The sequence below is a fragment of the Camelus ferus genome, chromosome 25, assembly GCF_009834535.1.
Source record: "Camelus ferus isolate YT-003-E chromosome 25, BCGSAC_Cfer_1.0, whole genome shotgun sequence".
Classification (NCBI taxonomy): Eukaryota; Metazoa; Chordata; class Mammalia; order Artiodactyla; family Camelidae; genus Camelus; species Camelus ferus.
The window spans coordinates 12,936,818-12,952,195 of NC_045720.1; the positions used below are offsets into that span (position 1 = coordinate 12,936,818).

The 15,378-nt window shown below is 44.9% G+C and overlaps 1 protein-coding gene across 1 annotated transcript; it reads right to left on the bottom strand.

Annotated features, from left to right (window-relative positions):
- Positions 1-90: 90 nt before the first annotated feature.
- TRMT12 (tRNA methyltransferase 12 homolog) lies at positions 91-8,819 on the bottom strand. Its single transcript, XM_006179729.3, is given in 3 exon segments — positions 91-2,678; positions 7,328-8,095; positions 8,097-8,819. Coding segments are annotated over 2 exon segments (1,320 nt in total). The 5' UTR covers positions 8,682-8,819; the 3' UTR covers positions 91-2,678; positions 7,328-7,360.
- Positions 8,820-15,378: the final 6,559 nt, after the last annotated feature.

The following is a 15,378-nucleotide window of genomic DNA, read 5'->3' on the forward strand; positions in this document are numbered from 1 at the left end:
AAAGTTGTGGGGATGGGAAGCACGTGGGTCAGTGGAGACAGTAAGTAGGTGTATTAATTTCCTATTGCTGCTATAACAAATTACCACAAATTTCATGGTTCAAAACAACACAAATTTATTCTCTTACATCATGGAAATCAATAATCTAAAATTGAGGTGTCAACAAGGCTGTGTTCCTCCTGAAGGCTTTGGAAGAGAATCCATTTCTTTGCCTTTTTCTATTTCTAGAGGCTGCCTACATTCCTTGGCTCATGGTCCCTTCCTTACATCACTCCAACCTCCTACTTCAGTCATCACATCTCCTGCTACTCGCTCCCACCTCCCTCTTATAAGGACCTCTGAGATTATATTGGGCCCACCTAGATCATCCATGATACCCTCCCCATCTGGAGATCCTTAACTTACTCTGACAAATCCCTTTTACCATGTAAGGTAATATATTCACAGATTCTGGGGATTAGGACATGGACATAATTGGGGCCCATTATTTAGCCCACCACAGACTTGCAGCGTTTTCTATCTATAGTGGACGTGGCACTATGTGATGTGTTTGATTTAGCATGTATACTGAGTCCTGGTGGACGGCATCCTATCTTCACAGGGTATCATCTCCAAGCTCTTGCTTCAGTTCGAAAGGTTTTTCCACCACTCCATTGGGCCAGCATTTCTGAGGTTCTGTAGTATGTGATAGGACTGGTGAATTCCAATGGTCACGTGCTCACTGAAACACCTCTTTTGCTGCAAAGTGGGTCCCCAGGTCAAAGGCAATATTATGCAGGATACATACCGATGGATCAAACACTTGTAAACCCTGTGATAAGTAGTCTGGCTAACATCTTGTGGGCAGGAAATGCAGACTCATACCTGGAGATGGGAAGATTCTAGTCAAGGTGAATCACTGTCCTTCCAGGATAGGAGTCCAGTGTAATCAACTTGATACCACGGAGCTGCTCAGTTTCCTTGAGGGATAATGTTGTATCAAGGGCTCAGTGTTGGACATGAAGGAGTGGCCACTTGGTGAGTGGAAGCCACGCTGTTGGCCTCTTGCTAACCCACACGCCTGCAACATGACTACATGACGAGCCCATTATGCCAGTCCTGGGAGAGCTGATGACTGTGGTCACTGAAGTTAACTGGCTGGGGCTCTTTGTTTACTTGATATTGAGCGCCTCTTCCATGGTGGATGTCCCTGGTAGGCACTGTTATGCAGCGCAAAGTTCTTTACTCAGTGCCCAATCCCACAGATTTCTCCCCTGCTTCTTCTCTAGGTTACCTTGTCCTTCATCTTCTAATCTTTCTCATTCCAGGCCCCTGACCATCTAGACAACCTATTTGCCACTTGCCAAAAAGCTATATTCTTACTTTAAGGCCACTTTCCTTTCCACACAAGGTGGACAACCAGGAAGACTGCCCCAAGTTCCGCCTGTTCGGAGAACTCCCGTCTTTTAACAGCACTCCCGACTCAGGCTGAAGGACAGCAGCAGTCTGTTGTGTTTCGAACCGATATTCCAGCAAAACCCATCAGTGAACTGAGCCTGGGCTTTTTGTCCTCCATCAGTTAGACATCAGAGCTGAGGGAGGGATCTTGGGGTGAGTTGTGAGTTTGACACATGCCTGTGCAACTGTTCATTTCCTCTGGCCCTGCTTGTCACCGATCCCAGATGTACCACTTCCGTCTTATGATGGACTGACTTGGTGGGTCTGACAAAACCTAGCTCATGATGAGCAACTCAGGCTAACGTCTCACGAGAGGCTCCGTTCTTACCAAGGCTCGTTGGCACGCAAGGAGCCATTTTTGAGTGACTTGCAGTCCTCCGCAGCGGCTGCCCTGGCCTTGCTGCAGAACCTAGATGTCTACCTTGGGATTCTCCTGCTGGACCTTGCATAGGCTCCTAGGGCCACTTCGCTTATCAAGACTGTCTTGCCCCGTAGAATCTCCTGGTCCGAACGGCCCACACGACAAGGTTAGTCACACTGCAGCCTGAACCTGCTACAGAGCCTTTAGAGCCAAATGAGAACCGGCAGCCTTCTGTCACCCAGTGTATGAGGCAGGGCAGCATTCCCGGTTCTGAATATCCCCCCCAAAGAAGCCTGGAGCTTGATGTGCTTCCTTGGTGGCCAAATAATACTGATAAAATGAATGCAGGAAAAAAAAGTCTTTATTATGAGGGCGGCATCTTGACATTCAAGCAGACCACTCCCTAAAAATTTCACTGATATAAAAGTTTGCTGGTTCTTATTTGTGATCATTTCCCATCCTTGGGAGTACAATGTGCTGGATACTTACTGTTTATCTGGCCCAAGTACTATGATGTCATGAACGTAACAGGTCAGGGCGGCGTTCTGTGGAATGTTCACATGGTCTAGACCTCTTCAGAGTATATTATGATGGAGACTGGGAGAGGGCTGTTGTCTGTCCTGTGTGAATGCAAACTACTTCTGATCCCACGCCGTCAGGACCCAGTTCCACGGACTCACACGGCTCCTGGTGGCACACAGAGGTTAGGTCCTGCGTCTCCTCTGGCAAATAAGCCCACCTGAAGGCGGTGAACGCAGACACACAACGTGAGGGGAAGGAGCTGCGGGACAGCTGCTTCAGGATGGTGCTGTGCAATGGCTGCTTTTTTCATAAAGTTCTGTTACTTTTATTTGAGTTTTGAAACTGTGAGTATGCATAGCTGTAATTAAAAAAAATTCAATTACTAAAAAGAAAAAAGGAGAGCGCAGAAGCTAGGACAGGCTATCTATCCATCTACATCTATCTACCTAACGTGTGTGTGCTATACCAAAATCCAGTTTAAGCCTCATATTCAATATTTCCTACTTACCTTTGATTCACCCTTGACCTTGAAAAACCCAAGGAGACAAATTTCTCAAAATTGCCTATTTTCTCACTATTTTTGGCCTTCTGAAATTGTGTGTGACTGTTGGTCAAGGAATCTTGTAGGTAATTATCACATTTAATCAGAAAGATGTCACTGTATTTATTGCTAATATTTTAATATTCATTTTATAATATGGGCAAGCATTCTAAACATACTTATAGCATCAAATTCTTATGTGCTTTCTATGTTGAAACATGTTAGCTGAAGTACTTATTATATAAGTACTTATATATATAAATATTTATTATTGCTAGAGTGAATCTTTTCAGTAATAATTATTGTGAAAACTAGTAATTTATGTACAAAACAATTATTATAAATCTTTAAATAGTTTTTAAAAAACTAGACAAAATGTATGAAACAACAGCCCTCAAGGCAGTAGACAGCAGCTATGAAGGGCAACGGTCCATGAGAGATGGAAAAGAAACAAGAGCCATACAATGGCTCCAACTCACTGCCTGGAGTTTTCCAGGCTATGGCGGGAGGTGGGAGTGGAGGCCAGCAGACTCCCTGAGGTGAGGAGATGGGACTGGGAGTCCTGGGAGCCCACGTAACTAGAGCTCACAGGGCAGGATGCCAGAAGGGAGAGAGCCACACACACACAGAGAACTCCAGGGATCTGCTGACCACTGCCCGCAAGTATTCAGCTAATGATCAGCACACATGACAGGAAACTACCAAGGGCCAAGAAAAGAACCATCCGAAAAGGTTATAGGAAACAATACTCAGAGCTCACACAGGGTGGCGAATAATTCCTGTGTCTACCAGCAAGAGTAGGAAATCTCGTAATTCACAAGGCATCGGTATGAGAGCTAAGAAAGGTCTTGCTTCAGTAGTGGAAAAAAATTAATCCTAGACTAAGTGCTGCTCTAACAAATGCTTTTTTAAAAGCAAGACTCAAGAGGATCAAACTGTTTCCAGAACAAAACACAAACATGTTTTGAGAAATATGAAAATAATTGTAATCATTTAAAATAATACTTTAGTTTGAAAATGACTAGTTTTATGGCAGCCAGTGTGGAGTGCCTGCGTCCTGAGGCTGTTCAGAATGACGTATATTGGGTTTCTTCTCACACATGTGCCCAGGGCTGGAGAAACTGAATTAAGAATACTTTTTCTATTTGTTTCTCATCACTTAAAATGTCTATGTGTGTATGTTTTAAATGTATACATTATACTCATATATTAAAACATGCATATAATTGTATTAAGATTATGGAATTAATGAATAGAGCAGCTCTCAATTGTGGGATTTTGATAAAATTATTATTATTATTGTTTTTAACCACACTTCTCCATCTGAAGTGGGTGCATTAACCAGTAACTAATACTGAGGATTGCCACGGAAGCCTTTAGAGCTTTTAGAAATTCCCAGATTGAGGTGACAAGGACTCCGGAGCCTCCTGACCCTTCAGTCTTTTTATCTTGGTTTCAGTAAAGTCTCTTCCTGAGCAGACCAAACCAGTGAGTGCTTGGAGAGAACTGTAATGTAAACGGATATCCTCAAGTGGAGAAAAGGCTTAAGGGACCCTTATTTTCTTCCATTCACACAAAACTCCTGCTCATCCTTTAACTCTCAGTGTAGGCATCACTGCTCCCACCATCCCAGTCACCCTCTCCACCTCCCACCACACAGATCCCCAAATGTGGGCAGCTGCCTCCCCACGTGTGCCTGTAAAAACCCATTTGTTTCTCTGTGTACACTTGGGACACAGACTGATGTTATTCCTGTGTCTGCATTACCAGATGGTGATTCCACTGTGGGCCAGGACTCAGCTTTACAGGGCCTGATGGAGAGAGTGCACAGCACATCCTAACTAACCAGTGAATGGCTTCCAAATAAAGACATTCCGCTGTAAGTACAGCAGATGTAGAGCAATCCTCACAGCCAAACTGGGAAATGGCAGTTCACCTTGTGCAGACGGACTGACAGAAGTGCTCGTGGTATAGCAGTCACTGTGAAGACAGTTAACTATGTTAACTCATCTAAACCCAACAACCCCCCTTCAGGGTGTGAACAATTGTTAACTTCAACTGTGCGCATGAGGAAATAAAATCCTGAGAGATGCATGACTTGTCTCAGGTCGCACAGCAAGTAAAGAAGCCAGGAGTTGAAAGAGTGGAACCTAAATTCCATGAAGGCAGAGCCCACGCCAATCTTCCTCCACCAGGAACACTCAGGGCCTGATACGTGTAACAGGTAGAATGAACTCATTCGGGTGCCCCTGACATTAGCTCCCTCTCCATAGTCTGTGGCAGGAAGGGAACTCCTCAGCCCCCAGAAACGTGGCTCCCTAATCATCTTCCTCAATGTTTCTCCCCCATCTTCTCTCCCCAGTTTGGCTCAAGCCCCAGCTTGTCATCTCTGGGTTAAGGAGAGGAAGCCATAGGCACATATGTGAGAAGAAATCCAATATGTGAAAGAGGAAATGAAGAAGGCACACACAGGGAGGCCATTCTGTGGGATGGGGATGGAAACTAATGGGCTCTCTCTGCAGGATCACACAATAGCCAACACATCGGAGAGCCTACGGTGCACAAAACACTGTACTTTTTAATCCTTACAACTATCATCACCAACACATCTCTCACTGCTTCTTTGGTTCCAAGCTGATTCAAAGGCGATGCTCCAAACACTTCCTGAGCATTCCAACTTTGGCACCTGTTGGTCTCTTCGACCAACATCTGCTTCTGCCCTGACTCCACTTAACAAAATCTCACCCAGTTGTTTTTTTTTTTTTCCATCTCTGCCGTGACATCTCTTTATTTTTCAACTTTTCTGTAGATTTTGCTTTTTTAATTTAAATTTTTGGATAATTGTAGATTCACATGCATCATAAGAAATAATATGAAGATCCATTCCATGTACACTTTAGCCCATTTCCCCTACTGGTAACAATATGCAAAACTGTAGTATAAATTTCACAACCAAGATATTGACACTGATACAATTCACGCAGTTTTTAAGAGCCAATTCAGACACTACCTCTTTGAAGATGTCCCCATTCAAGTCTCAGAACTCTTCTTCTCCACCTCTGCACTCATACCACGTGCTATCACTCACATGGCACTTACTGTATCCCAATTCTTTCACCATTTGTTATTTCTGCTGCTAGCTTGTGAGCTCCTCAGACAATATCTAATGTCTCTTCATATTTCCTGAGGCTCACGTATACTATATAATACTGTATTTGTACTTAATATTTGCAGAATAACACAACTAGCACCAACCCTGTCCTCCTTGCCCCCTGCTGCTAGAGAAGGACAAGCAGCCCAGCCCTACCCAGGCAGCCGAATGCCAGGGACAATCGCAATGCTGATAAAGCCACACTTTCCTCTACTTCCTTCATCAGGCAAACAAGCCCAGAGGGCTCCAAAGGGCACCAAAATGAAGCTCTGAAAAGTAGTTCTCAACCTACTGTCATCCCAAAGTGATTCCTTACAATTAGTCAAATCCAGCCATAAACGGTGATGGCAGACAGCCACAAAATAAGGTGAGGCCTGAAAAACCGCAGAATATCTCACTTTCCTTACAGCTTCTTGCATTGGTCCTGATGTTGTCAGCCAGGAAGGGAAGATGAAAAGCGAGTCTGAGGCCTGTATAAATCTAAGATTTTTAATTCAAACGTTAAAAAACAGTTCGTAATTGGCAGCTACTGCACAAGCTTAAGGCTGGAAATCTAGCTTCCTTATGACTTAAAGCAGTCATCCTAAACCCTTTTTCTACCACAATAAACCTAACATAAGACACTGCCCGCCTCCCCAGCGCTCATTTAGGAATGCTAAAGTAGGGGAATGGAGTTAATACACTGGAGTCATTTCTGTCCCCTTGCCTCCCTCATTTAGTCAGTCATAATAACAAAGAAGCACCACTTCAATGCCTTGATTTGGAATCCACTGCTTTGGCCCATCAATTTTATTTCTCAAGTCCATCCACCTCCCACTGCCACCACCCTGGTCCAAGCCACCATCATGCCTGAACAACCATAGAAGGCCTCCCTGCTTCAATCCTTGCTCTGCTCTGGGCAATTTTTCATACTGTAGCTGGAGTGGTTTTCGAAACAGCACTGTGTCTTCACTCTAACCAGTGCCCTGTGTACAGCAACTTATTAGGTAACAGTCATGTGAGACCATTCAAAGAAACCCTCATCTTGCAAACAGGAAAGTCTACGGCCAACAGTATATTGGAACCACACATGCAAGGTCAGACAGAACTGAGGTCAGAATTCAGAATTCATGATGGCACGGACGGGCTTCATTTCTATGAGCTCATAGCACTTCTTCCAGATAAGCAGCTCATTCTCCCTGTGTTAATGGGAGACAATAAAATGATATGTATTGGTTTAGAGCCTGCTTTCAGGACTACAAAATATTAAAACATGTTACCAGGAGACAAGAGGGGTGAGACCCCGGCCTGAGCTGATGCATTAAGGATCACTCACATGGAGATCCTCATGTCTCAGGAGCCACCCTCTCTAGCCAACTAGAGGACAAGGGCGGCAGTCCAGATCCAGGACTATGTGATCCACGTGGGGAGCATAGGATTTCACTGGCTGGATGTGCAGAATTTGTGTCTTCCACGGCTTCCCGTGCACCCGCTGAAGGAGAGTAGCAATGCGAGTCTCTGCAGACTCTGCCCACCTTTGCCACGCTGGTTTGGTGGCTGCTGACAGCATTTTTCTCCCAGAGTCACTGGTAGCTCCGTTTTCCAACTGGTTGGTGATAATAAGCTGAGGAGAAAGCCAGTGCTCCTTCTCCGTGTCACTGTTTCCAGGAGGCTGGAGAGTCTTCCCTGGGAAAGATTCCACATTTTGGTGAATATGCAGAATGCCTCCAGCATCCCGTCTTAGCACTTGGCAGGCAATGGGCCAGCCTTCTTCAGAGCTGGGAATCAGCCCGAGGTTCACCCTGTCCGCAACATTTGAGAGCTTCAGTTTTCTGTTATCCCCAAAGTGTATTTGGCACCGATCCACTACTCCATTGAGCTCAAGGTTATTTCTCAGAGCAACGACAGCATGGGGGTTCCACTCACAGGCATGGACGAAGGCAGCACCAGCATGAACTAGGAAAGGCAATGTGAAATAACCAATCCCTGCATAGAGATCCACCAGTACTTCTCCAGCACAGGGCAACGAAGCCACACGAAGCTTCTCAGTGATGTTTCCGAAGGAGAACATGCACTGGGTCACGTCAAACTTATACCGGATGCCAGTTATCCACATGCTCTACCCAGACACTGTCACCTAGCAGCAGACTCACTGCCGGAGTCCGAGCGCCATCCGGTGATACCCGCCCTCGTTTGGCCAAACGCTGGACGCCAAGTGCCAAGGCAACAGTCTCCCAGAGTTCTGGTTCCAGATTTCTCCACTGCTTGGCTTGGAAACAGTCCTCACTCAGCAACAAGAGATCACCGTGTCGTTGCCAAGATCGGGGCAGATCAGCCTCCAACTCAGCTGACCACGTCACTCCGCAGCCCTCTACCCAGCGCCTCACCTCAAGACACAGCCTTTGGGCAGGTGAAAAACCCCGGGCCTTCCTTGAAGGAACAGGATCCAGGAGCTGCGTTAGCACACAGGTGCTGCCTGGAGCCACACGATTCGTCAGCTCCCGCAGGTGCTGCTCAGGGAGGGCCTCTCCCAGCACCGGTAGCGCCACGGTGCCATCCGGCATCTTTTCCACACGGTGCTGTCTATCCAGGAGTTTCTGCTTCTCGAGATACTCCCTGTACCGCTGGGTAAACCGAGGCTCAGTTACAACTGCGACAACAGCCGCGGGCTTCCCGCCTTCCTTTTCCATGCTGCTGGCCCCACATTCTCCGACTCCCTCCGCTAGACTCCCAGTGCTCGGAGTCCACTCACCTAGGTCCACACATCCACGCTCAAACAGGAAGAGAGGCAAGCAAGCCGCCGGCCGGGGCCGGAAGTGATGTCAAACAGTCAGGCCGGAACTAAGTGACCCTGTCCCGCTGGTTGACGAATGGCGTCGCCGTGTGAAGCCGCTGCCGCCATCTTTGTTGTGGCCAACCATTACTTGCTCGAATCTAGGAGGAAGTTAATAACTAGAAGGACTTCTGTCGGCTTAAAAACTTCAAGTTAGTTGGTATCTTCCAGAATTCTGATGCACGCTCTTCAATGCTGCTCACAGATCCAAAGAAAGAAGTGAACCTGGAAAGATGGGCCAATTTGGAGAAAGGTTTCCCATATTGTCTTGCTGCGCTCAGGTCGGCATCAGCGGCCAGTATTGGTTGAGAGTGAAGAGTCAGATGTAGCCTCCTCATTCCTTTTCCTTGCAACGACAGTCATCACCACCTCACTGTCCTGTAGTATAGGACACAAATATTTGGAAGGCTGAAGGATCCGAGTTGGGGTAAATTATACCACATACAGCAGCTGCACCAAACTACATTCCCACCAACAGTGTAGGAGGGCTCGCTTTTCTCCACACCCTCTCCAAAATGTAGGAGGTCAGAGAACATATTTTGATATGATTTTAATCCTTTTACATTTATCAAGACTTGTTTCACAGCTTAGCATAATGGTCTATCCTGGAGAATGTTCCATGTGCTCTTGAGAAGAATGTGTACTCTTCTGTAGTTGGGTGGAGTGTTCCAAGGATCTGTCTGTTAGCTGACATCTTCGCAGTTCATGCTCAGGTAAAATAATGGTCCCTACAGTTAAATCACAGTCTCAATTCAGAAACTAGAATGCCTAGTATCAAGTACTAATCTAAACACATGGCCTTCTTTTTATTCCCTTGTACTCAACACACTCCCTCCGTTCATTGCAGCTTACTTTCATGACTGCTGTCACTGCCCAGAAAACTCCCTTCCTAACCTGGTTATACCAGAGATCTCAAGCCAATCAGAACATTCTCAGGAAAACCCTCTATGACCTCCTACCCATCTCCCCTCTAAGTCAAATCTCTATCAGCGACTCTCAGAAAACCATGCTCTTCTCTGATAGCCTTTTCCAGTAGTACTTTTTCATCTTTTAATTTGATGAATGGCTATCTTCCCCGAGTGTGTATGTTTCAAGGGGCAAGGAGCTGGATTTCCCCCTTCGTTATTATATTTCCTTATTGTATTTATGAGGGCCCACCACACATAGTACATCCTTATAAAGTATTTGGAGAATAAACACATGAGTGAGCAAATGAATGAACGAGGAAAGGAAAGAAGAAAGAGCTTCAGGGAAAAAAGAGAAACAAAACAGTTCATAGCCAGAGTTTTAGTTCCAAAATATTGCCACTAGATGGCAGCAATAACCAGCACCAAAGTAGTAGAAGCCTCTGAATTCTTGGGTTTTAGATAGTTTGGATTTTCAAGGCTCCTCAGGGGTCCTACCATGGCCAAGGTCTCCATGGGCCTTTTTTCATCAGTCTATATAAGAGCATCCTTTTTTGGGGTGGGGGGAGGTAACTAGGTTTATTTATTTTTTAATGGAGGTAGTGGGGATTGAACCTCGTGCATGCTAAGCACGCACTCTACCACTGAGCTATACCCTCCCCTCTTAAACATCCCTTATTATCATGGCTAATCCAGATGTGCAAGTGTATCTGGCAGCAAGTAACAGAAACCCCAACAAACAACAGCTCAGCAGTGGGTGGGGAGGTGTACACATTTTAACATAAAAGTCCAGGGCTAGTGTAGGGAAATCTTCAGTAAACCAGGCTTCTTCTCAGCCTCAGCGTGACCCTTTCATCCTTGTGGTTTCAAGGTGGCCACTTGACTTCCAGGCTCTGTGAGCACACGGAGGTAGGAAGAACAGGACAGAGCAAAAAGAGACAAGGTTAAGTTGAGAATACATTTAGTTTGGGGTCAGTGGGATACACTTATGTGATCGCAGTCATTTCTGTGTGTAGTTAAGTACTAGCCAGCTGTTCTGGTTTGGGAGTAGTTTCCGGGAGCACTCCTATGGCCGGCTGCTGGCTCACTGGCATCTTGACACAACAGCGCAGAGCCAGCTGTCCCACGATGATGTGAACACGTTCTCTGGTGCTGGGCACTGGAAGGATGTGGGTTGTGGAGGAGAAACTAGGTTTCTAAAGTAAGATATCAGTAACTAGAGTGCAGAAAATCCTTTTAGTCTTCAGACAGGATACAATTTTAAATGGAGAAATCAGTTCTCAACAATGTCTGCTTAAAATGGAAGTTCTTTCCTGCCAGGAATATACTAAATAATGCAGCACATATAATCATAAATACACCATACATTAACACAACATTGTAAATTGACTATACTTCAGTTTTTTAAAAAAGGGGAAAAAAAGATCTATTCCAAGTGCAAAAAAGACCAATGGATTTTAATATCAATGGGATATAAAAAAATTCATTGATATGATTTCAGATTCAACATTGCAGGTAGCCTTTAAGAAACTACTACCTGTCAAGTTGATGTCAAGTCAAAGATTATTCACAGTTACCTGAAAAAAAGTATCAGAATGCTCCTCTTATAGGTGAAATAAGTTTTCTTCATACACTTAACTCCAACAGCATATTGCGACAGATTGCATGCAGCTGTCTTCCATTAAACCAGACATGAAAGAAATTTAGAAAACTGTAAAACACCAGCCTTCTTACTAAATTTTTTTAAAAAGTATACTTATTAAAAGTGTTAACATTAATTTTAAAAAATTGAAGAGTAAGGTATTTAGTGAAAAATCACAATCAGCACAAGTTCAACTCACTAAGATACACTCTTCTGATTTAAAAACACACAGCACTCGTGAAACTGCTGGAATGGCAGAGCGGAGCACAAAGCACAGAGCCAGCCTCTGTCTGAATCATTCCACCAGCCAGCCCCCAATCTCAGGAGCAGTCAAACTTTTCGGGTTTATTCCTCATTTTGGTAGAATAGAGTAGAAACATAAATAAAGAAATATCCCACAAGAAGAAACAGGACAGGAATGAGAAGGACAGGAATAAAAGGGCACCTGGCTCTCGGCTGTTGGCAGCACGGTCACGGTCAGTACCTGCAGACAAAGACACACACCTGATGGCTGGGTTCCACGTTAGCCCTCCTTTGAGCTTCCCAAAGAATCTCCTGTCACTCAACCCATTAGTCTTAAATAAGACTCATACGTCCGCTCTCTGACAGTGTGATTAACTCCTTTATCAAGAAATTATAAAAATAAGTGGCTGTTGGCTGAGAACTTTCCCAAACCTTACATTTCTTATGTAAACCAAAATAAGAAAAGAAAAACCCAGCATTACACTTCCCTATGCTAGCTACCTCAGCGCAGCACAGACCAGAATATTAAATAAGACAGGGCCAAAACACACTTTTCACATGAAAACATTTGAAACGGTGTCAGTGCAACATTATGTTTCTTCTGAATAAAATCCAAGACAGTAATTTGTTATTTGCTTTTCTTACTTTAATGATTACAAGGATGACAAAATTAAAAATCCCATTTTTTCCACTATTATGTAACTCCATAAAATGTATATTTTAATTAAAAATATGTGACAATGCACACATTTGAATTTATCAGAATCCTTGTGTTTCTAGGCCACAAAGCAATAGCAATAATAAAAACAGCAAGTATGTCTGTGGTGAAGTTGCTTCTTTTGTGCATTCCAACCAGGGGTAATAAAAGACAAATTTCAATCAACCATGGGAAGATTGAATTATATTTCTTTTCTCTCTGTAGAAAATGATAGTATGAAATTGTTGTCACATGTGGACGGGATCAAAGATCTGCAGCTAAATATGCGGAAAAGGGATTTTAGTTGCATTTGACACTTTAATAATAACAATGTTTGTTGTTATTTTTCAACATTTTGTCATGTTTGTGGTAGTTGCCAGTTTTTTCAAAGTTAGCAATAGGTTGGATTTTCTTTTCTTAATTCTAAATATTCACCTTTGTCCCTCATTTTATATTTGTAATTTTGTGTTTTCCATTTTTTTGAGATGTAATTGACACATTATATTAGTTTCAGGTGTACAACATAATGATTTGCTATCTGATTTAATGCTTATATATATTGTAAAATGATCACCCCCGTAAGCCTAGTTAACATCTGTCACTGTACATAGTTACAAATTTTTTTCTTGTGATGAAAACCTTTAAGATCTACTCTCTTAGCAACTTTCAAATGCAACCCAGCATTCTGAATGACAGTCACCATGCTGTACATTACCTCCCCAGGACTGACTTATTTATAACTGAAAGCCTGTCCTTTTTGACCCCTTAAGTAAGAGGACCACAGAGTTTTCAGTTTCAGGCCCCACAGAAGCTGGATCTGCTGCTGGCTGTGCTGGGAAGGCCGTGGAGGGGCGTGAGCAGGGCCCTCCCCTGCACCATCCCCTCCTCCTCGGCTCTGGGCCCACCAGGCAGCGGGCTGAGGTACGGGCAGGGCACGAGCGGCTGGCAGAGCCTTTTCTTGGGCCTCAACACTTACCCGTGACATCTGCAACAAGTAGGGGTTTATTTTCTCCTTTATTTTCTATAATTCAACTTAAAATTTCCAAACTCAAGTTCCCTTCCTCCCAACCAATAGAAGATTAAACTCATTCCTGGGCATCTTCCCACTGAGGACAGGGCCATGGTCTGGGAGACCCTTCTGCCACCTGGAATTTTGCCAAGATCCAATATTATGATGATGCCCAAGTAGGGGTAATGAGGGCTCTGGTCAGCTTCGATTTGCCGTCTGCATCTGTGTGGTCTCTTGGGCTCCCACCACACTTGGGTAGGCCAGGGGACTTTGGGGGAGCCTCCCTGTCTTCTCATTTGCTTGGACAAACCCAGAGGCCATTCTGGGGCGTGAGGCCTCTTCCCTCTTCACCCAGGAGCTATAGCACCCCTCACCTCTCTCACTTCCTCCATCCCAAAGTTGTCCTTTTTAAATTTTGCCCTCAGGCTTCTTGCTGATGAAAGAAATGTCCAGATATTGATGTATGGGGGAGTTATTCTGGCTCATGCATGGCTTAACTGGAACTTAAATATACCAACTGGAACAGCCCGTTTTGTGGCTTATTGAAGGTACATCGTACAAGTGCTTCAACCAGTAAAGGAAAGGGTGCATTGGCCAGAAGTAAGGAATGTTGGTTTTAAAGATAAAGATTAAATGCCTCCCTACCTGGGGCATCACTGCTGGTGCTCCTTTGATAATAAGGCTCCCTTTCCAGGTGCTAAGGCCATTCCGACCTGCTGTGTACGTGCTGATCTGTCCTTTTTGAAACCTGGAAGGAATGTACCTCTGTCACGATTGATGTTCTTGGTTCTGACAAGATATAAAACTGTGCTGAAAATCACACATCTTTGGAACAGTTCCCCGGAGCTCTCTGAGAGGATGTCTCCCAGGCTGTAGTCCTCAGTTTGGCTCAAATACCTTTTGCTATTTCTATTATAGATTGTTTATTATTTTCACCAACATTTCCAAGACTTTTAGTTTGTATCTGGGGTTCCTCCTTGAGCCTGGAGATTGGGCTTTGGGGAAAAAATTCAGGAAGAGGGACAGGCTATTTCTGCTCTCTCCTGTTACATCCCTTCTGAGGTGGCAAGCAGTGAGCCCCATAAATGTGAAGGGGGACAAAGGGAAAAGGGATGACAGGGGAAAACAAAGCCGACTAAATGAATCCTTCAAAATACAGTATAACGTATATTTATTCTAAGTGTTTTTGTCAGGACTTGTCCTGTGAAAACCTTACGTACTATTTCACATAATCCACACGACAGCTCTGTAAGTTGAGTTTTACGCCTTCAATGTGGATGGTGAAACTGAGGCCTGGAGGGACTTGGTAACTTGTGCAAGATGACATGACGCGCGTGTGGGTCTGAACGCAGCCTCAGCAGTCCTTGTGTGGCTGTGTCTAGGCGTGGCATTGGCATGGCAGGGTTATGGGCTGTCACTGTGAATCCCAGGACAAGTCTGGCATCCGGGAAAAACAGAGCTGGTGCCCAACTCTGCCAGCTAATAATTGTGGTATCCTGGACCCGCCACTTAAATTACCTGGGCCGCAATGTCTGCATCAGTAAATTAACACTGTAGAGCTAGATTCTCTGGACTCCAAATTCCTCACAAGAAAATTAACAACGCAGAGCTGGACAGCTTCAAATGCTCTTTCTAGTCCAGACATTCTGTGGCTCCAAACCATCTTTTAAGTTCCAGTCACCAAAGCAGTTTCTCTCAGAGTGCTCCTCAGTCCTGCTAACTGGTGTAGGTTGGGACAGGGTGGCCCGCTGGGAGACTCAGCCCATGAAAGCGGGCACTCAGAAGGAATCCAAGGACACAACCTGAAAGCACCAGGGATTTACCTTAGACTACCTCCTGAAGGGTCTGTGGAGTCAGACAGGAAGGGCGTCGGCAATGCTACAGCAGCAAAGCTCTGGACAAACCCACCAGTTGCAGGGCTGGGGGGTTCAAGGGCAGCAGCGTCTGGGACCTGCCCCTGGAGGAGAACACTCAGGCGTTTTGACGGCCAGCCTGGGGAACTCACTGGAAGGGGTGGTAAGGGGCAGCCCAGGACAGCGTGGCTGCACACAAGCACTC